This window comes from Sorex araneus, chromosome 7 (genome assembly GCF_027595985.1).
Source record: "Sorex araneus isolate mSorAra2 chromosome 7, mSorAra2.pri, whole genome shotgun sequence".
NCBI lineage: Eukaryota > Metazoa > Chordata > Mammalia > Eulipotyphla > Soricidae > Sorex > Sorex araneus.
In genome coordinates, this window is record NC_073308.1 from 58,934,667 (window position 1) to 58,956,750 (window position 22,084).

At 48.0% G+C, this 22,084-nt stretch overlaps 1 protein-coding gene and 1 pseudogene across 11 annotated transcripts in view; both read right to left on the bottom strand.

Annotated features, from left to right (window-relative positions):
• Positions 1 to 22,084, bottom strand: part of TRIM2 (tripartite motif containing 2) — a 164,765-nt gene that overhangs the window by 39,858 nt on the left and 102,823 nt on the right. For 6 of the 11 annotated variants that reach the window (XM_055144780.1, XM_055144779.1, XM_055144781.1 and 3 more), the window contains exons 2-3: positions 6,890 to 7,071; positions 3,996 to 4,233 (exon numbers count right to left, since the gene is read on the bottom strand). In XM_055144780.1, the coding sequence (XP_055000755.1) occupies positions 3,996 to 4,233; positions 6,890 to 7,023 (372 nt within the window). In that variant the 5' untranslated portion in view covers positions 7,024 to 7,071. Of the gene's footprint in view, positions 1 to 3,995; positions 4,234 to 6,889; positions 7,075 to 22,084 lie in introns of all 11 variants that reach the window. The other 5 variants (XM_055144782.1, XM_055144777.1, XM_055144775.1 and 2 more) reach the window with 1 other exon arrangement.
• Positions 5,351 to 5,450, bottom strand: LOC129406636 (U6 spliceosomal RNA; annotated as a pseudogene).

The window sequence follows — 22,084 nt, forward strand, 5'->3', positions numbered from 1 at the left end:
TTGTAAAGTTTCTGAAAAGTAAGTTAGCGATCTACCCACAGCTTATGAAAATATTTCACCAAGGCCGAGAGAGAGAGAGAGAGAGAGAGAGAGAGAGAGAGAGAGAGAGAGAGAGAGGGGGGTGGGGGGGAACGGTCTGTGGTGCATGTTCTATGTGAGGGAAGCCTGGAATTGATCTCTGGATCAGGTGTATGATCCCCCAAATACCAAGCTGGGAGTGGCTCCAAACATATTTATGTATTTGGATATAATTATATTAAAATACAAACATGCTGGACTGGAGTGATAGCACAGGGGGGTAGAGTGTTTGTTTGCCTTGCACTCGGCTATCCCAGGTTTGATTCCTCCGTCCCCCTCGGAGAGCCTGGCAAGCTACTGAGAGTATCCTGCCGGCATGGCAGAGCCTGGCAAGCTACCTGTGGCATATTTGACATGCCAAAAACAGTAACAACAAGAAGTCTTACAATGGAGACATTACTGGTGCCTGCTCGAGCAAATAGATGAACAACGGGATGACAGTGCTACAAGCATGTTTATAAATATGTATTTATGAGTATATACTATATTATACATATATAGCACTATACCTATACATTCACTGTATCACTGTATCACTGTCCCGTTGTTTATTGATTTATTTGAGCAGGTGCCAGTAATGTCTCCATTCGTCCCAGCCCTGAGATTTTAGCAGCCTGACCCTGAAAAGAGCCTCCAATCGTTGGGAAAAAAACCTATACATTATATACTATAATATATATGTGTATATCTATATATCACTGTCATCCCGTTGCTCATTGATTTGTTTGAGCAGGCACCAGTAACATCTCTCATTGAGAGACTTATTGTTACTGTTTTTTTTGCATATCCAATACGCATGGGTAGCTTGCCAGGCTCTGCCTCGCAGGCTCGATATTCTCGGTAGCTTGATGGGCTCTCCGAGAGGGGCGAAGGAATCGAACACGGGTCGGCTGTGTGAAGGGCAAACGCCCAACTGCTGTGCTACCGCTCTATCCCATCTATATATACACAATATATATATCACTATACCCATGTCAGCACTGTTTATTATTATTTTTACACACTGTAGCTAATTTGAGTATAAAAGTTTAGCAACTTTGGGGCTGGAGCGATAGCACAGTGGGTAGGGTGTTTGCCTTGCACGCAGCCGACCCGGGTTCAATTCCCAGCATCCCATATGGTCCCCTGAACATCGCCAGGAATAATTCCTGAGTGCAGAGCCAGTGCATTGCCAGGTGTGACCCCCCCCCCCAAAAAAAAAAAAGTTTAGCAACTTTTTACTTTTTGTTTTGTTTTTGGTTTCTATTTTTGAGCTATACCTAGCAATACTTAGGGCTTATTCCTGAAGGTGCTTGGGAGACCATATGGGATTCGAGGGATCAAGTCCAGGTTGGCTGCCTGCAAGGTAGGTGCCCTACGCACTGTACTATCTCTTCACACCAAGCTTTGAAGTTTTTCTCAACCAATATTAGCCAGTTATATAACCCCAGTGAGCCATCTGAGTGCTTTCCCCATTTTTCATTTATGACAATTCTATTTTTCTTAATTTATAACTGATATTACATCATAAAAATTTGCCAGGGCATTTTAATTAAGACTTTTATAGCTTTACAGCTACTTTCATAAACCAAATGAAAGTGATTTTCTTTCTGTTCTGTCTTCACTAGATTTTGGTACCAGCTAGGAGTAGAACATAAAAGTAAACTGGAAAATTTTCTCTCCTTTCTTATTCAGAAGTAAACGTACTGAGACTAATGACTTAGTATGAAGGAATACTGTCTTAAGATGCAGTTTACTAGTTTCTTTTAAGATTACAAGTCTGCTTAAGTTTTTTTGACCATTTGTTATTTTCTAGACAAATAAATATTTGAACTAGGCTCCCAATTTATTAATCAGAAACCAAAGCAAACAAACAAAACCCAGTTACAGGGTCAGAGAGCCAGCAGGGGGTTAAGGCACGTGTCTTGCAAGCAGCCCACTCTGGTTTGGTCCCTGGCACAACATATGGACACTTAAGCACAGCCAGGAGTGATCCCAGAGCACAGAGCCAGGAGGAAGCCCTGAGCACAGCCTGGTGTGGTCCCCAAAATAAAAAGAGACAAAAAAGATCCTGGGGATCACCAGAGCTATCCGTGGTAGTGAGTGACCATGACATGACAGAGACTGAACCAGGGTCCTGTACATGCTAAGCTTGTACTCCAACCTTTTGACAATTTCTCCAGATCCTTAAAATCATTTTTTCTTTGGGGGGTGAGGGGGGCGCAGAGCAATAGTACAGTGGGTGGAGCATTTGCGTTGCATGCAGCCAACCTAGGTTCCCCAGGTTTGATCCCTGGCATCCCAGGAGCCCTGCCAGGAGTGAGTCCTGAGTACAGAGCCAGGAGTCACACCAGAGCATTGCTGGGTGTGACCCAAAGAAGCCAAATAAATAAACAAGCACAATTTTTGGGGGGGTTTGTTTGTTTTCACACCCAATGGTACCCAGGGCTTACTACTCAGCACTCAAGGATCACTTCTGGTGAGGTCGGAGAACCATATTTGGTGGCAGGGATTGGTCACCTGCAAGTGGGGCATGCACCACCTAATGCCAGTATTGTCTCTCAGCCCCCTTCATTGTGTATAGGCATCACTCCTAATTTCATTTATTTATAGTTTCCCCTGGTTGTTTTATCAGATGACAGATTATCTCACAAATATTAAAGATAGCATTTAAGTCTTTGGGTTTATTCATCAACTCAGTTGCTTCTATTATTTTCAAGCTGTTTTTAAATTTTTGTCTTTTGTGTTTCAATTATTTCTTTATTGTCCTTTTTCTAATTTTTTTTTGGAGGGGGGGTCACACCCAGCAGTGCTCAGGGGTTACTCCTGGTTCTGCACTCAGGAATTAACTCCTGGCAGTGCTCGGGGGACCATATGGGATGTTGGGAATCGAACCTGGGTCGACCGCGTGCAAGGCAAATGCCCTACCCACTGTACTATCACTAGGGCCCCTAATATCTTGACTTGATCTCTTCTTTTGAAAAAATTATTTTTGAACCATTCTTTTTTGGTGGAGGTGGGGAGAGAAACAGGCCTCCTTACTACTAAGAAGTAGGGCCTTACAGAGCACAAGAAAAACCCATCTCACAAGAAAAAGAACCTGAATTAATTAACATTTTGGTAACCATTCTCCAGGGTCGGGACGCATCAATGACTGAATCCTTAATTTCGAACACATCTTTCCAGAGGCCCATGTTAGGGTTTGTGCTGCCATATGCACTTGAATAGTCCACTTGTTGGCTGATTCTATTACTTAAACAGGGTGTGGTACCATGGGTGGTTCCCGTTTTGATGTCACCTCAACAGACTGGTCCACCAGATATGGACTCGAGTTTGTTAAACTGGCTTGGTAAATAGAAAAAGAAGAAAAAAAAAAACCCCTACCCTCTAGTTAAAAATGTACTAATTGAGAATTTAAAATTTTTAATTTGCACTTTTTTTTTTTTTTTTTGCTTTTAGGTCACACCCAGTGATGCACAGGGGTTACTCCTGGCTTGTACACTCAGGAATTACTCCTGGGGATGTTTTCAAGATGTTTTCTTTATTGTCCTTTTTCTAATATTTTTTTTTGGAGTCGGGGGTCACACCCAGCAGTGCTCAGGGGTTGCTCCTGGTTCTGCATTCGGGAATTAACTCCTGGCAGTGCTCAGGGGACCATATGGGATACTGGGAATCGAACCTGGGTCGGCTGCATGCAAGGCAAACACCCTACCCTCTGTGCTATTGCTCCAGCCCCTAATTTGTATTTCTTATAACCAAATAAGGTTTATTTCATGAAGCCACGAGAGGGCAAGAAACACCCCTTGAGCACTGGCCCTGAGGGTGTGGGATAAAGGGGTTCAGCGAGAACACAGGGAAAGGAGAGCCCTTTGGGGTGCTGTGCGGCTACAGGACTTCCTGCCGTCTGCCCCCAGTGGGGGCCGGTCCCCACCACTTACATTGCCATCATGGTTGGGGCAAGACAAAGGCTTTCCCGCGGCCACGGCGGTGACGGTCTCCAGGATGGACGACTCCTCGACGTTGCTGCCTGGCGTTCGCTGCAGCACGTCCATCAGGTTCGTGATGAAGAAGTTGTTCTGCAGCGCGGCCACCCCCTTCTCGGGCAGGATGGAGGTCTGGCGGCACACGGGGCAGGACAGCGTCAGGCTGTGGGCGGGGATGTAGTTCTGCAGGCACCTGGGGCAGAGGCAGAAGCGGGAGGGACCGTCAGCCCCCTCCCCTGGGGTGGGGGGCACCCCGGAGCAGGACCCGGCCGGCTCACAGCCACTGGGCTTCCTTCCCTGTCTCCTTCGCTCTGCTAGGAAAACAACAGGTAAAAACCCCGACGTCACCTGCACTCAACGACCCGGTCCCCTGAGTCAGGCAAATGATGACGTGTCAGGAAAGGGATCAGGTCACTGATCTGGCAGGGGGTCACTTCCAGGCCACCGCGTGAACAGTGGAGGTCTCAGCCAGGAGCCCGGAAGCAACAGGAATCATAACCTCTCTGGGGATGAGGGGCGAGGCACCTCAGGCAGTGTTTGGGGCCTGCTCTCCACTCGGGGGTTGCCCCTGGCAGTGCTCTGTGGAGCACACGGTGCCTGGGAACTCTTGGAAGCTAAGCCTGGACTCCAGCCCACCGAGTGACATCTCCGGTCCCACTCTGTCGGAGTGAATCAGAAGCCCGTGCAATCTGCACACACAAAAGGGCTGCTGGACAGTATCTAATAGGGTGAGACGCGGGGCTGGAGCGATAGCACAGCGGGTAGGGCGTTTGCCTTGCACGCGGCCGACCCGGGTTCAAATCCCAGCATCCCATATGGTCCTCTGAGCACGGCCAGAGTTAATTCCTGAGTGCAGAGCCAGGAGTAACCCCTGTGCATCGCCAGGTGTGACCCAAAAAAAAGCAAAAAAATAAATAAAAACTAACAGGATGGACGGATCTGTGTGGGCGCCAGTGGAGAGAAAAGACTCATATTGCTGAAACTTCACACATGGAATCAAAGCATGTCTCAGATATTAAGATACATCAAAATAGAGGAAAATGTGCGTGTGTGCGCGCATGCGCATGTGCATTCATGCGTGCATTTTTTTGTTTGTTTGTTTAGCAGAAAACTTTTTTTCCCCAGCGAGAAGTGATTTTTAAATTTTTGACGCAGGGGTTGAACATGACAAAAAGTGCCTGGCCGTGCTGCCTACTGCTAATCAAAGGACAATCTTCCCACAGGAGCCTGGTCACATGGACAATTAGCTGGCATTTGTTGTTGGTCCTGTTTTGGTAGTTAAAAGTCTATTTATTGCTACATGACCGGGCCAAAACACAGAACATTTCATGAATGTGCGTGTCATCTTTGAGCAGGGCCCAGGCTAGTCTCTGTATGGTTCCTATCCTAATGTATGTGCTAACTGGGGACTGATTTGGACTAACTGAATACTAACTTGGACTGGTTTTAGCTCCATCGTTGAGCTGTTTTTGGAAGATGAATTATATCAAGTACTTATGCTGCAGTATAAAAATGAGTAAGAAGTACTAGTGCTCTGAATACCCACCACTAAAACAAAAACCATACATCTGTGCATATACACACAAAGTATCCCACAACAATTTAACACAAAGTACAATAAACAAAATACAACCACCAGTAACAAATTCACCTTCTCCGTCCATCCAACCCCACCAAGGATATCACCAAGGCAAATAAGACCTTCTCCATTACATGAGCTCAAAGTCAACAGTCAATCAGATACCAAATATATTTTATGGGATAGTAAATATAATTAGCATTGATTTGGAGCCATTGAAAAAAACCATTTCCTCTTTTATCCTGGTAAGCAAAGCACTTTAATTATATATTCAGTAATAACAGAAAATGTATAACCTTACTAGGAAAATACTTAAATGGGGGCAGAGACAAATTAATCACCCAAACGGGTTGTGCTTAATTGCTCATGTGGTAAGTTAGACAGAAGATAAAGGTATATTTTGATGACAGATTAACACAGTGGAAAAAACTATCCAGAAAGACATATGGAAGTAGGTTTGTTAAAATACAGTCAAATGTAATTGCTGTAATTGCTATAATAACTTTCATTTAGTTTTATTTTCAGGAAACATTCTGTTTCAGAATGCCATGACAGGGTACTCTCTTGTTCATTTACAAGGGTGATCTCTTTTTTTAAATCTCAGATACAAATATTTTACTCAATTTGTTATGTCAAAGGAAATGTGATATTTGGGGCTGTAGTCACCCAGTGATGTTCAGGGAATCATATGTGGTGCTGGGGATCCAAACAGATGTCAGCTGTACACAAGGCGAACGCCTTACCTCTGGGGCTATCTCTCCAGCCCCAGAAATGCTAGATCATAGTCAGCCAAAGATCCTCTATGAGGTAAAGACAGGCAAAATTTGTTTCAAGAAGAGCCAAGGGAAAACAATTTTTAAATTTTTGGTGCATTCTGTTTTTGGAACACACTTAGCAGAGCTGGGGGTTCCTCTCAGGGGAGAACTCCATGGTTCTGGAGCTCAAACTCTGGGTACCTGCATGCAAAGCATCTCTCCAGCCCTAAATCTTCAAACATTTAATGCTCTAATTTCCCAGGGAAAGGAAGAGGTGCTTATTGAATTGCTTTTTTCCCCACTTCAAACGATCTGAAATAAAGACTTAAGCAATGGGCTGAAATTATCTGAAACTTGCGACTCATGATTATGTTCCTAGACATTCATTCATCAGAAACACCAAAGAGTCCTTGTCTCCTCGGGCGCCTGGAGACGTCTGGGAGGTAAGGAACTCTGGCGGGGAGCAGGAGGTGGGCTTTGAGACCCTCCCCCCCGCCCCCGGTACCGCAGCTTACCTCTCGCAGAAAGTATGCAGACAGGGGAGAACCTTGGGGTTCTTGTACCGTTCCAGGCATATACTGCAGATCAGGAACTGCTTGTCAATCTGGCGCACCACAGGACTTGGGATGTTGGTGGCTTCACTGGCCATCCTAGACCACTGACATGGGGGGCCGGCTGTCCTTGACCCTGCACGCTGCTGCTGCCAGAAAAAGCAAAACAGAGAAATGACCAGTCAGCGCTGAGCACAGCTCTGTGATGCACAGAGGCAAAATTAACTCCGGGCAATTGATTCTGAAGTCACCCACCCTGCTTGCTGGAGATCCTGGTGCCCAAAGCCCCTGTCCCGCTGCCTGCGGTGCTGGGAGGATCCAGGAGCACCTTGCACTGAAAAAGGCCGTTTCCAGGCAGAGCACTGACTGATCTTTTCGGAAAAGGGACTCGTAGGTGAACTAAGTTTGAGAATCTCTACAACAGTAAAATGGAGTAAGCTGCCTATTTGATAGTTTTTGTTTTGTTTTGGGTTGTTTTGGGGGAGGGGGGTCACACCCAGTGATGCTCAGGGTTACTCCTGGCTCTGTGCATTCAGAAATTCCTCCCGGTGGGGCTCAGAGGACCCATATGGGATGCCGGAGATTGAACCTGGGTCGGCCGCGTGCAAGGCAAACGCTCTACCTGCTGTACCATCACTCTGGCCCCGGAGATGCCTGCCTGGATAGTGAGGATGAAATCATCTTGTTACGGGGAAGTGAGTCCCCAGGTGATCTAGACACACACACAGGCCTGGTGACTCAGGCACATGGACGATAAGAAGACAGAGCAGTAGGGCAGTGAGCACTGAGCACTGACCACCGGGCTATAAGCATGGGGTGACTGAGGCTGGGCACTGGACCCCAAGCCAGATAGTGAGGACCTGGGAGCAGAGATCAACAGGGTGAGAGAAGCCAGAGAGCTGCAGAAGCAGCTGGCGGACCAGCACAGTCTCCAGTTCCTAAGGCTTCTGGAAACCACAGAAGCAAGCCCGCTGGCGCCAATAAACGAAAAGCCAGGACTCTAGAGGCACCTGACATCTCCCGCATGGTCCACAAAGATGCCGAAAGTTAGCCGGCGCCCATTTAACACAATCACACATTCACCAGGCAAATGAGATGTCTCAGAGGCTTGTTGTACAAAGAGGCTGGCAGGCAGGTTCAGAGCAGGGGCCGGGCAGGATTAAGGCCTGGGCAGGATTAAGGCCTTCACCCATGGTGCTCTTTGAGTACATACTGTCTTACTCAAACAGGACGATGATAGTTATTAAAGTATTAAAACTATACATTTCAATACAAATAGATAGTCTTTTTTGTTGTGTGTTTTGGGGCCACATCAGGCAGTGCTCAGGGCATACTGGTGGCTCTATGCTCAAGGATCACTCCAGTGCTCAGGAGGACGATGCAGGGTGCTGGGATAGAGCCCTGGTCTCTCTCTGCGTGCAAGGCAAGCTCCCGATCGCTGTCCTATAGCTCCTAGCTCCCGCTCCAGACATAGAAGGCCTTATTTAAATATAAACACCTTATGATGGCCTATAATAAATAGATAATAGTATTAAAATATAGTGTATTTCCATCTATTGTACCAGGTCAATTGTAACACCCTAAAATGTGTCACATGAGAGTTATTTTGAAGCGAAGGCAACTGAACAGCGAACACAGGAGAAAGTCTCTCCCCTCTCACATCTGCTTAAAAGTGGAGCATCAAAGTCCTATTAGTCAAGGAAAATGCCACGTGTGCAGTGCCCCACTTGATCCAGAGGATGACCCTGACTCACTGGAGATGCCACCAGGTGGAGTGACACCATGCCCCTTCCGACGCAGTCCTAATCTCTAGGTCACTTTCCCACAAGAGACTGTCCCACAACTGAGGCCCCAAGTCTGTTTCTCTTTGTCGAGTCACATCTCCACAATTTCTCATCCTTCCTTAACAGGCTCTGGAGTCTACCCACCGCTTTAGGATTTCACATCTTTTCTGTGAAACCCCCAGGCACCCAAAATTTTCAGTAGTAAGCCAGTACAATGTAATGTTTCATTTTGTAAAAACAGAACATGATAAAAATCTGAATGCCTATTTTCCCCAATCATGTCTTTGGTTTTCAAGTCAGCATCCTGTCCTTGGCTCAGAATCTGAATGTCAAAAAAAATGGATTTTCTATCTCTTGGCTTTTGGGGGTCACACCTGACGATGCTCAGAGGTTACTCCTGGGTGGCGGGGGTGGGCGATGGTGGAGGTGAGGACATATGGGATGCCTGGGATCAAACTTAGGTCAGCTTCCTGCAAGGCAAACGCCCTACCCACTACTCCAGCCCCAAGGAAACAGTCTCATGTTAATAGAGCACAGGCCTTCTGAAACTTTTCTACTCACAACCACTTTTTTGACCCCTCTCCCAAGTTTTTTTCACACCCACAGGTCTATAGGTATATAAAATAAGTATACAAGATTACATTATTGACACTGTATCATGAAGAAAAGCATAAGATCCCCATATGGGATCATGACCAGCAGTTTCAGAAGTCAAGATATAAGAGTAGCACTGTAGCACTGTAGCACTGACATCCCGTTGTTCACTGAGTTGCTCGAGCGGGCACCAATAACGTCTCCATTGTGAGACTCGTTACACTGTTTTTGGCATATTGGATATACCACGGGTAGCTTGCCAGGCTCTGCCGTGCGGGCGGGATACTCTCGGTAGCTTGCCAGGCTCTCCGAGAGGGACGGAGGAATCGATCCCAGGTTGGCCGTGTGTGCAAGGCAAATGCCCTACCCGCTGTGTTATTACTCCAGGATGTAAGAGTAGGGACACAAAAATCTGCCAGCCAAAATAAGTCTCTGGCCAAAGGTTAGTTTAATGGGGAGCGGGGGGCGGGGGGAGGTCCTAATAAGGAAGCCCAGAAAGGAGGTTGCTTTGGTCATGGGATCTACATGCAAATGTCTCTCTAGAAGGGCGACTTCCTGATCTTGTCTTTTCTTTCCTTCCTCTTGGTTTTCAGGCCACGCGTGGCTGTGCTCGGGACTCTCATGAAGGCTTACTTTTGCCTTTGTGCAGGAATTATTCCTGATGGCTTTCAGTGGATCATATGTGGTAGCCAGGATCAAATCCGGGTTGTAGAGAAAGAAAGCAGAACTTAAATTTTCAACTGACTGACCTTTACCCTGCTGCTGCTCCCCAATGTCCTTTGCTCAGACTGAGCTCACTCAAAGACTGGGGATACTGTCTGCGGTCACAGTCACCTGGGGGATAGTCAGTGACCGACAGCTCCCCACAAGCAGGAGGGAGACATATTACCGACAAACTTCTTATGTGTCCTCTTCCCAATCTGCCCGATGATGCTCGACTTTCCCAGCCTCTACGGAGCCCAGATCTTAACAGATGACCCCATTTAGACCCCAACCACACCACATGCCACTTGATGGCATTGTAGTCACAAGCGGGCACACATAAGAGTGGTCCCCATCAGCCCTGCCAGACAGCCGGATGTCAGCTATATCATCCAGTGTGTGACACGATGACAGAAGGTGACAATATCATCTAACAACATTTTTCTCAGCTCATATCCCCATAGCGAAGCAACAAATGTCAACACTTAGGATGCAGGAATGAAATCATTCAATTTATTTATTTATTTATTTTGGGGGGCATGGGGAAGGGGTTGGACCACATCCAGAGATGCTTAGGGCTTCTTGAGGGGCTCTGGGGATGACAGAGGATGCCAGGGATTGAACCTGAGTCTGCCAGGTGCAAGGCAGCGCCCTATCCACTGTGCTTTCTCTCCAACCCCCTGTTAAAAACTGTAATGAAAACTTTGCATGGAAAAAAATAAAAACTTTGCATGCGGGACTGGAGCAATAGTACAGCGGGTAGGGCATTTGCCTTGCACATGGCTGACCCAGGTTTGATTGCCAGTATCCCATATGGTTCTCTGAGCATTGCCGGGGTGGTTCCTCAGTGCAGAACCAGGAGTAACCCCTGTGCATTGCCAGCTGTGACCCATAAAGCAAAAAAAAAAAAAAAAACAACTTAGCATGCAGTTCAGTGTCTTCTTCAGAACGAAGGTTTCTAGATTTCATAGCAGAAGGTACTTGTGGGTGGAGACAGTAGGGGGTTAAGGCACTTGCCTTGGAATGCAGCCAACACTGGTTTGATCCCTGTCACTGTATATGGTCCCCAGAGCCCTAGCAGGAATGACCCCTGAGCACAGAGCCAGGAAAAGCCCCCAAGTACCATTGGTTGTGGCCCCCAAACCAAACCAAATAAAACAAAACCAGATGGCAGGATGCCCAGGAGAGATGAAGGGAGGTAAAGTGACAAGACACAGCTCCTTTGTCATCTCAAAGGGTTTTGGATTTTAATCCCAATAAAACCCAGGTTGAGCTAAAATCCATTTTCTCATCTCCCAATTATTAGGTAATGTGTCCACAGCTCTCCAGTACTCTTCCCCTACCTCTGCCCTAGCCCCAAAGAGAAAGAGGTTGGGGCTGAGCGATAGCACAGCGAGTAGGGTATTTGCCTTGCATGCGCCCGACAGGGTTTGATTCCCAGCATCCCATATGGTCCCCCAGCACCGCCAGAAGTAATTCCTGAGTGCATGATCCAGGAGTAACCCCTGTGCAATGCTGGGTGTGACCCGAAAAGCCAAAAAGAAAAAGAAAAAAGAAAAAAAGAAAAAGGCTGAAGCGGTAGTAGGGTGCTTCCCTTGCTTGGGGCCAACCCAGGTTCTATTCCCGGCATCTGTTATGGTTCCCTGAGCACTGCCAGGAGTGATTCCTAACTACAAAGCCATGAGTAACCCCTGAGCACTGCCCCCAAACCAAAGAAATTTAAACAAAAGACAATTAAAAAAAAAAAACCCTCCACACTATCTAAAGAAGACTCTCCTCTCCAACTATAAGTGACTTATTTTCATCCCACCAAGGGACAAAACATTTTATAGAGGCTGCACCCAACAGAGCTCAGGGACTGGGTTAGGATGGGGCCAAGTAACTCCACTTTTTAAAAAACTGTTAAGAGAAGTCTTCTGTTTTCACTTACTTGAGTCTAGTCCCCTACCTAACGCACTATTTTCCCATAAGATACCTTGGAGATGAGTCCGTCAAAGAGCATAATTAAGAAACAGAACCTCAGGGCTGAAGCAATAGCACAGCGGGTGGGGCGTTTGCCTTGCATATGGCCGACCCGGGTTCGATTCCCAGCATCCCATATGGTCCCCTGAGCACCGCCAGGAGTAATCCCTGTGCATCGCCGGGTGTGACCCAAAAAGCAAAAAAAAAAAAAAAAAGAAACAGAACCTCATGGAAACACACTCCCACGAGCATCACATTCAAATAGCACTCGTGCCATTAGTTCAGCTGTGAAGCAGCATCTCTACAACTTTCTTTTGAAAAAATAGTTTATGGGAGAGACGCATAGATAAATCTTCAGAGATCAGCAAGCTGCAGAGATGCTTCCAGACCCCCTGCCATGCTGAGTCTCATATCCGGGGCACCCCGGAGAGAGGAGAGTGAGTCCCCCGACCCCAACCCCAACAGAGCCCTGGCAGCTGAAAACCACCAGAACCCAATCGCCACCATGCTCATGGCCAGACTCCAGAGGCCTGGACGAGCCTCATCCAGGAATGAATCTGTTGAAAAGCTCAGGTATGCAGGTTTTGTGACCAAAATCTCCAAACTCTCATGTAGTTGGGATGGGCGACCTCCCTCCCTCCATCACCCTGTTCTTCTGGGAGCCTGGCAGTCATGCCAATGAACTGCTTCCAGTGTCATATAAGCTCATTAACCAGCCATGGTCCAGAGACTCATAAATAAATATCAGACCCCAAAGTCACCATCCAGTTAAAAATTTAACTCCAACAAAATTTTAGAATTCCTGGAGAGACATCTCATACTCTACACCATTGATATACCAAGAGTAGCACACCACACTGGATGGGATGTAAAGTAGAAGGTAACCAACGACGATTAAGAAAATACTAACACACAAGACTTAACCCACAACAACATGTTAGTAATCTCTTATCCAAGGGCTTAATAGCTCCAGGGTGAGATACAACAATCTTCACACTTTCTTCTAAGGAAATCTTGTTTGATCATTTTTAGTGAATTAATCATAACAAGTAACACAAAATAAGTTATTTAGGGCCTGCTATTGGGGCAGGCTTGGGTGATGGTTGGGAAAATTGAAGTAATGGTGGTGGGAAGATGTAATGGTGCCGGGATTGGTGTTGGGATACTGAGTGTACTATGTCATTGTGAACAACCTTATAAAAATAAAACTTAAAAAAAAATAAGGCTTTGGGGCCACACCTGGTGGTGCTCAGGGCTTATTCCTGGCTCTGCACACAAGACTCAGTATCCCTGATGCCAGAGTTCAAGCCTGAAATTCCATGCAAGATGAGCACCGTATGTCCTGTATATGTCCTGTACTATCTCTCTGACCACTCTCCTAACTTGCGTAGAGCTGCCCTGAAGAACTAGAGCAGAGGAGTCTCAGGACGGTTCCTCGGCAAAAGCACCTGCCCTGCCAACGTGAGGTCATGAGTCTGATCCCTGGTGCCTCCCACATACTTCAAGGATGCTCCCTGAGGCTCTGCTGTCTCAGAGCCCAGCACCCCCACAGAGTAATGCCATCTCCAACAAATCACAGCCACGTGTGGGCACCGCAGTAAAAAGTGTGTACCCGCCAGCAAACGCTGGGACTGAAGATGCAGGAGCACAATCCCCAGAGAGCACATGTGAGCGCCACTGTGAACCCCAGGCAAGCACCGTTTCAAGAGAGAGACCCCACAGACACCTCTGCTCCACAGCACACCACAAGCACATGTGTGAGCGCCTCCCTGCTGTCATCAATTACCACCGCAAAGTGGAAGGAAAAGGGGAGAAAGAAAGAATTAGAGCAGAGAACCATACTTGGGGACTGAATTAAACCTAGGTCTTGTCTTACGGGCTTAAGATGTTGGCTTACTCTCTTCTTTTCTTCTCTTTTTTTTCTTTCCTTTTTTTGGGTCACACCAGGCAATGCGCAGGGGTTACTCCTGGCTCTGCACGCATGAATTACTCCAAGAGCTCCTTGGGATGCTGGGAATCGAATTCGGATCGGCTGCGTGCAAGGCAAATGCCCTACCCGCTGTGCTATTGCTCCAGCCCCTCTTTTCATTTTTTGTATGTTTGTTTTGGGGACACACCTGGCTGTGCTCAGGGCTTACTCCTGGTTCCGGGCTCAGGGATCACTCCTGGTGGGGCCTGGGAACCCACATATGGAGTGCCAGGGATTGAACCTGGGTCAGTTGTGTTCGAGACAAGCCCTACCCCTCTATACTCTCCAGTCCCACCCTCTGTGTTTCTTTTTCTTTCTTTCTTTCTTTTTTTGCTTTTTGGGCCACACCCAGCGACGCTCAGGGGTTACTCCTGGCTCTGCACTCAGGAATCATCCCTGGCGGTGCTCAGGGGATCATATGGGATGCTGGGAATCGAACCCGGGTCGGCCGTGTGCAAGGCAAATGCCCTACCCACTGTGCTATGCTCCAGCACGCCCCCGTCTCTGCATTTCTTGACCCTCATCCCTCCACTGTCTGAGCAGGGGAGGGATGGATCTGCCTGAGAGAGGAAGCTGAGAGTTAAAGACCTTACCCACGCCGGCCGTCCAGCAACATCAGGGAACTGGAAGCTCAGATGTCAAGTGTTCTGTGAAACTGGCAAACTGGAGACTACTAATCTACTAAACTGAGTGCGCCACTGGGTGTGTGTCTGTGTGTGCATGCGCACATGTGTGTACCTTATCAGAAAGATCAAGTGCTTGCTTCAGTGACTGCTAAGACTGGAATGATTTGGGGATGGAGAGATAGGACAGCATGTGGGACTCTTGCCCACAAACCAAACAACGTAAGACTGGCACAGCCTCGAACTCGGAATCATTCTGTAATATTTTTATTTTGAATAGTCTTTAAAATGTTTGTGTTACTTTTTGGGGGACGACAGCTGGCAGTGTTCAGGGCTTACTCCTGCCTCTGTTCTGGGGATGAGCCAGGGATAGAATCTGGGTTGACCACATGCAGGTACATTCCCTACCCACTGAACTACCTCTTCAATCCTATGTTTTTCACTCATTAAAATCATCAGTCATGATGAGTATTAAAAAAGGCAAAACAGGGGCTGGAATGATAGCACAGTGGGTAGGGCGTTTGCCTTGCACGCGGCCAACCTGGTTCGATTCCCAGCATCCCATATGGTCCCCTGAGCACTGCCAGGGGTAATTCCTGAGTGCAGAGCCAGGAGTAACCCCTGAGCACAGCCGGGCGGGACCCAAAAAGCAAAAAAAAAAAAAAAAAAAAAAAGACAAAACAGGGGCTGGAATGGTAGCACAGTGGGTAGGGCATTTACCTTGCACGCGGCCAACTCGGGTTCGATTCCCAGCATCCCATATGGTCCCCCAGCACTGCCAGGAGTAATTCCTGAGTGTAGAGCCAGGAATAACCCCTGTGCATTGTTGGGGGTGACTCAAAAAGAAAAAAAAAAAAGCAAAACATCATATTGGATTTTACTTTTTTTTAAACCCCTAATTTTGAGATTTTGGGCAAGGAAAATACATTTGTTTTTATCAAATGATGTACGCTAACTAAATAAAATCTCCTGAGCAGATATTTCTCAGCAACACGGGTCTCGTTTTATGATTGGGACTGTCGAGGGTGAGTCTTGGTTAGCAGTGTTCCTTTATATGGCAAATTAACTTTACTCATTAACACTAATTTAAAATCATGACTAATTTAAAATCATGACCGTTTTTTCACAAGTGACCTATTGAAGCCATCTGGACTTTCAGGACCCCCAGAATGAATATAAAAGGTCTCCAACCCCCAGAGATCCCTAAACACTGCCAGGATCTGCGCATCCCTTCAACAGAACTGGTTACCTACGAAAAGAAGACAATTGTCTTAAGGGGAACATATGCTTAGGAAAACAGAGGCACAAAATGTGCTAATGAGCCCCGCAGGGAACTTCCGATCAGTCTTCATATGCCATGAGGAACATACACAAAATATACGACAGTCTCTAATCAAAATATTTGGAAACAACCACTGTTCCTGGCCTTGTTGATTAGAAAACCAGTAAACACTTATTTGGATTCTTGGCTGCTCTCTTTTCTCCATCTTGGTTTCTGAATTGCCCAAGATCCTTCTCAAATAACCAGTAGAGAGAGAGACACATAATTATAAAGCAGAGAAGGCACTTCTCCGGCTGCAAAACTAAGTTCTGGAGAGACAGGCATGCAAGCACACCAGTGCACTTCGTCTACAGAGGACTGGGATGCTTTTTATTGTATTGTATTGTATTGTATTTTTTATTCTTTTTTTTCTTTTTTTTTTTCTTTTTGGCGATGCACAGGGGTTACTCCTGACTCTGCACTCAGGGATTACTCCTGGCAGTACTCAGGGGACCATATGGGATGTTGGGAATCGAACTCGGGTCAGCCGTGTGCAAGGCAAACACCCTACCCGCTGTGCTATGGCTCCAGCCCCAGGACGCTTTTTAGATGCAGGATTGAGCACCAGGAACTGACAGAGCAGCAGAGGCAGGGTTATCTTACCACATGAACTGCAACATTCGTGAGGCTGATGTGAACCAACGGTGGGAGATGTGTGGAGGCTCGGGCAGGCCACTGTGGAGAACCTGCAGCCACAAGCTACATGGCCCCACACAGCACTCACTCCACACGCCTCTGTGCGAGCATTTCCCTTCTCCACCTGAAGAGGCACAGGACTTTCAGAATCATATTCAACAGTGAAACTTGGCCCCACACCCTCAGCTCTTGCTGTTTGCTGCCCTGAATCTATTTCCTCTCCTCAACTTCTTTCTAAATATTTTTTTTGGGCGGTTGGGGCTGGAGTGATAGCACAGCGGGTAGGGCGTTTGCCTTGCATGCGGCCAACCCGGGTTCGAATCCCAGCACCCCATATGGTCCCCTGAGCACCGCCAGGAGTAACCCCTGTGCATTGCTGGGTGTGACCCAAAAAGCAAAGCAAAACAAAACAAAACAAAACAAAACAAAAAAAATTTTTTGGGGGGGAGGCACACACCAGGCAATGCTCAGGGGTTACTCCTGGCTCTGCACCCAGGAATTACACCTGCAGTGCTCAGGGGACTGTATGGGATGCGGAGGATCGAACCTTGCACGGGTATATCTCGTGCAAGGCAAGCTCCCTACCCACTATATTATTGCTCCGGCCCTCTGCTCACCTGCGATGTATTCATTTTGCACACTGTCTCTGCCCCCACCCCACTAGCATATCATGAGGGATCTTCAATTGCTTCTTCAATCTCTCTGAACACCACTAGCATATCATGAAGACTCTTCAACTGCTTCCTGCAGAGTCCTGGCACCGAGAGCTATGTCTGGTTTTGTGAAACATATTACTACTACCAATATTATCATTATTATTCATTTTTCAGGGGGAATCTCCCAAACAGTGCTCAGGGGTTCTGAGAGTCACACCCAGCGATAATCAATCTACTGGGTCAATAGTTCAATGCTCAGGCCTGGCAATGTGGCCATGGGGGCCATCGGGCATCCCCACGGTGCTGAGGGGACCTACATGGGCACAGCTGGCATGACTGGGGAGCCATGCGGTGTCAGCGATCAAACCCAAGCCCCTCGGGGTTTCAGACTGTGGCCTGATTTGGGAGTTATCTCCCCGGACCCATCCGGGATGAGCTCCAGGCTGTATCAGAACAGAGTGGCCCCCACCGCTCCATGGCAAAGGTCACAGGAGTATTTTCACTTGACCTCCCAGAGTACCTGCTTGTCCACAGTCTAATCTCTTTCAACAACATCCGTCATCTCCCGGAAGGTAAATATTTGGGGACACACTTAACACACTCACAAATGCCAGGAAAGCCATCACGGAAAATGAACAGGCAGAGAAATGAAAAACTGGTTGACATAGGAATTTATTAATAGTGGTGCTGGCCAACAAAAAACACACAACTTGTGTGACCCAAATGGCTCGCCTGCTGTGGGTACAAACGAGGCAGCAATGACACACCAAATCCCTGGGCACACAACAGTTCTACTCAGCATTTCTTCCCTCGTGTCAGCGCCGGTATTTTTCCTGGCTCGCTCGCTCCAATCTTTCCCCACTTGGAAATGACAACTAAGTGGAAAAGAACTTCATAGGAGAGATGTGTCACAACTCGGAGGTTGAGACCATTATTTCCACCCCAAAGCATACCAGTTTGGCCAGAAAACCATTCCAATGCTTTAGTGCTGAGACATGGTAAGAGAGGGCAGAAGGGGGACAGGAGCATAAAGTCGAATGGAGAGAGCACTTTCTGAGAGGAGAACAGTAGGAGAAAATGAGTTGGGCTGGACTAGAGGCAGAGTACAGACCTTAAGGCCTTAAAGCCCTGCAAGCCACTGACCCCCCAGTTAAAATCCATCACTTATGGTCCCCCTGGAGCACTGCCAAGGGTCACTCAAGCACGAAGTCAAGAATAGCCCCTAAGTACCACCAGGTATGGCTCAAACACCACCAACCCCCTCCACCCCATTCCCCCCAGAAGATTTGTGGGTAAGAAGCAAGAATTTGATTCTGCGTCAGGCAAAAGACATTAGATCTCGGGGCTGGAGTGATAGCACAGCGGGTAGGGCATTTGCCTTGCACGTGGCTGACCCGGGTTTGATTCCCAGCATCCCGTATGGTCCCCTGAGCACCGCCAGGAGTAATTCCTGAGTGCAGAGCCAGGAGTAACCCCTGTGCATCGCCGGGTGTGACCCAAAAAGAAAAAAAAAAAGACATTAGATCTCATTTCTTTTTTTTTTTTGAAGTAACAGATTTTATTTTGAAGAAAGGAGGAAAGGACAAATGGAAAAGAAGAACAGTAGGAGTAACGCGCTCAAGAGAGAATGCGGGCTTCTCCATGGGTGGAGGAAGCTCTACACACATCCTAGCACTGGACACAAAAGCATGAAAGTACACATCTCAAGGGGGGAGATGTGGGTGACACATGTGCTCGGCCACCACATGTGCTCGGCCAGGTGGGCACAAGCAGCACATGGGCTCAGGCAGCATATGCGCCTAGATCTCATCTCTATGTGAACTAAACATGGGGATAGGAAGGTCGGATCAGACCTGGCTATGCTCGGGGCTTACTCCTCGCTCTGTGCTCAGGGATGACTCCTGGCAGAGCTCAGAGAACCATTTTCCGCGCCAGGGATAGAAGCGGGATCAGCATGTGCAAGGCAAAGCGCCTTCACCCCTGTACTATTCTCTGACTTCTCTGGGTCACCCCTTTGTTGCTGCTTCAAATTGCTGAATTCATCGATACGGGGCCATTTAAAAGCATTTCCTGCACTGGTAGGCAGGTTAAGATCAGCTACCCAGGATGGTAAGGCTCTTCTGTTATACTTGCAGAGAGGAAACCCTGACACGGTAGAAAGACCTGTAACTCGGGCAGCTTTTCCCCGTCAGGATAGATTGAGAGCAAAGCACAGGTTACAATATGATGAAAGAAACAAACTCTTCTTGACTGTGAAACTTAGGAGCATGCTGTCATTCGCCTGCAGCGGCCGGCGCCCTGGGACTCAGAACTCGGTGCTAAGAAAGAAAAGAGGGCACCGAAGAGGCGTGAAACAGGGTGACCTACTTCCAGTTCCCTCAGCCTCTCTCCCCAATGGGCTGATTTGTCCGTTCAAGGCCTTGGCAGTCAGTTGGTGTGTAGGTGAGTGTACGAGGGAGGGTGTGTATGGGGACGCTCCAGGCCCCTCCCCCTGAACTGATGTCCCCAACAATCCCGAGGAGCCTCTTATTTCAAAGCCTTTCTGAACAGCTTCCCAAGATTGCTGGGTTTTGCCAGAAGGAAATTGATTGGGGGGCACAGGGCCCTTTTGGGGGGTCCTGGGGCACCTATAGGTAATACTCAGCCAACCAAGCCGAATTCGTTCAGAACTAGGCACTGAGGGTGTCGCTGCTCAGGGACTGTGGTCAGGGTCACCAGGGTCACACAATGGGCGATTCTGGGGTGGGTACCCCACCTCCTGTCTCGTCTTCCTAGTCCCCAAGGTAGATGATTTGCTGTTGTTGTTAGGGTGGGGAGGAAAGGCCCAACCCAGCAATGCTCAGGGCTTCCTCCTGGCTCTGCACTCAGGGATCACTCCCAGTGGATCCTATGGGATCCTATGGTGGGATCCTATGGGATGCCGAGGATCGAACCCAGGCCAGGCACATGTAAGGCAAGCTCCTTGCCCACTGTACTGTTGCTCTGGCTGCCAAGTAAGATGATGTTAAGCTAAGCCCTCAACAGGTCTTCATGGCATTTATCCCATTTCCCCCGTCTCTACCCACTTAATGGAAGGGATGGAGGGGCTGCAAGTCCAGAGAGTCCTCAGGAAAGTCCTCACCTCATAGAGTAGTGAGTTATTAAGCTCTGCTTCAGGTTTTTTGGGGGAGAGACACACCAGGCAGTGCTCAGGGGTTACTCATAGCCCAGTGTTCACTCCTAGCTGTGCTCAGAGGACCATATGCAGTGATGGGGATTTGAACCAGGGTCGATAGCATGCAAGGCAAGCGGCTCACCTCCTATACTCTCCCTCCAGCCTGCCTGGGGCTTTCTTTAGTTCATTTTTGTTTTCTTGGGCTGGAGCTATAGTACAGCAGGTAGGGCATTTGCCTTGCACATGGCCGACCCAGGTTCGATTCCTCCGTCCCTCTCGGAGAGACCGGCAAGCTACCGGTATCTCGCCTGCACAGCAGAGCCTGGCAAGGTACCCGTGGCATATTCGGTATGCCAAAAACAGTAACAAGTCTTACAATGGAGACGTTACTGGTGCCCACTCGAGCAAATCGATGAGCAACGGAATGACAGTGACAGACAGTGGTTTTTGTTTTCTGTTGGTTTTGGGCCACACTCCATGACACTCAGGGATCACTCCTGGTGGGGCTCCAGAAACCAAACAGGCTGCCAGGGATGGCACATGGGCCACCTGCGTTTGGAGCAAGCACCTTATCCACTGTACATTCACTCTGGCCCTGCGTGGGGTTTTCAAGCTGCAGAAGGCTGGGTCTGTGTGCTGGCGTGTTCAGTGGCCAGCCTAAGTGACAGTCATGTGAGAGTCCCCTGGGACATCCATCATGTCGCCAAGTCTCCTTCCGTGCTTTCCTCAAGGGCAACATGGGGCGGGGGGAGGAGGGGGGTGTAGGGGAGGACTTTGTGCAGAGGCAGGGGTGGGAGGAGGCAACAAGAGGAGGGGAGAGGAAAGTATCCCCCAGGAGAATTGTAAAGACAGCCCTGGTGAGAGCAGCCCCACCATTTAACAGTACTAATTGGAATAACTTTTTTTTAAAACTAAATTAATACGTTTTCAAGCGGAATACTGAGAAGCACTCAATGGGAGGGATGTGGGGTAGAGTCTGGATGCAGAAGAGACTGAAGCCGGCGAGGCTGGAAGGATGATGCAAAAAGCTTTCGTTAATGTTTCCTTCAATGATGCTATCTGACTCTATTCACAGGGCTCTTGATTCTCCTCTGCTCTTTCCCCACCCCAAATCTGGTCAAATTTCAACATCTAAATGTTAGAAGGAAATTTGGTCTGCTCCATTCAGAGATGTGCAGCCAACAAGCCAAGCCCATGAAACAGCCCATTCTTGGTTTTTTTTTTTGGTTATTGGGCCACACCCATCCATGCTCAGGGGTTACTCCGGGCTCTGCACTCAGGGATTACTCCTGGCGTGCTTGGGGGACCGTGATGCCGGGGATCAAACCTGGGTCAGCCGTGTGCAAGGCAAACCGCCCTACCTGCTAGACTATCACTTCGGCCTGTCATTCTGGCCTGATAGAGCCCAGAGCAAAACTACTACAAATTACAAAGGGGCAAAGATGGTATCTGAATTTTTTTTTTCATTTTGGGGCCACATACAGGAGTACCGAGGGTTTACTCCTGGCTCTGCATTCAGGGATCACTCCTGGCAAGCTTGGGGGATGACTGGGATGCTTGGTATCTACCCCAGTTGGCCGAGAACAAGGCAAGACCCCTACCTGCTGTACTATGACTCTGGCCCATATTAAGGATTTTTTTTTAATGTTCTTACAGGTGGGTCAGAGAGGTGACTTGAGTGTTAGAGCACACATCCCACATGTGTGAGACGTTGGGTTTGACCACTGGAACAGCTCCCCGACATTCTGGGTGGGCTCC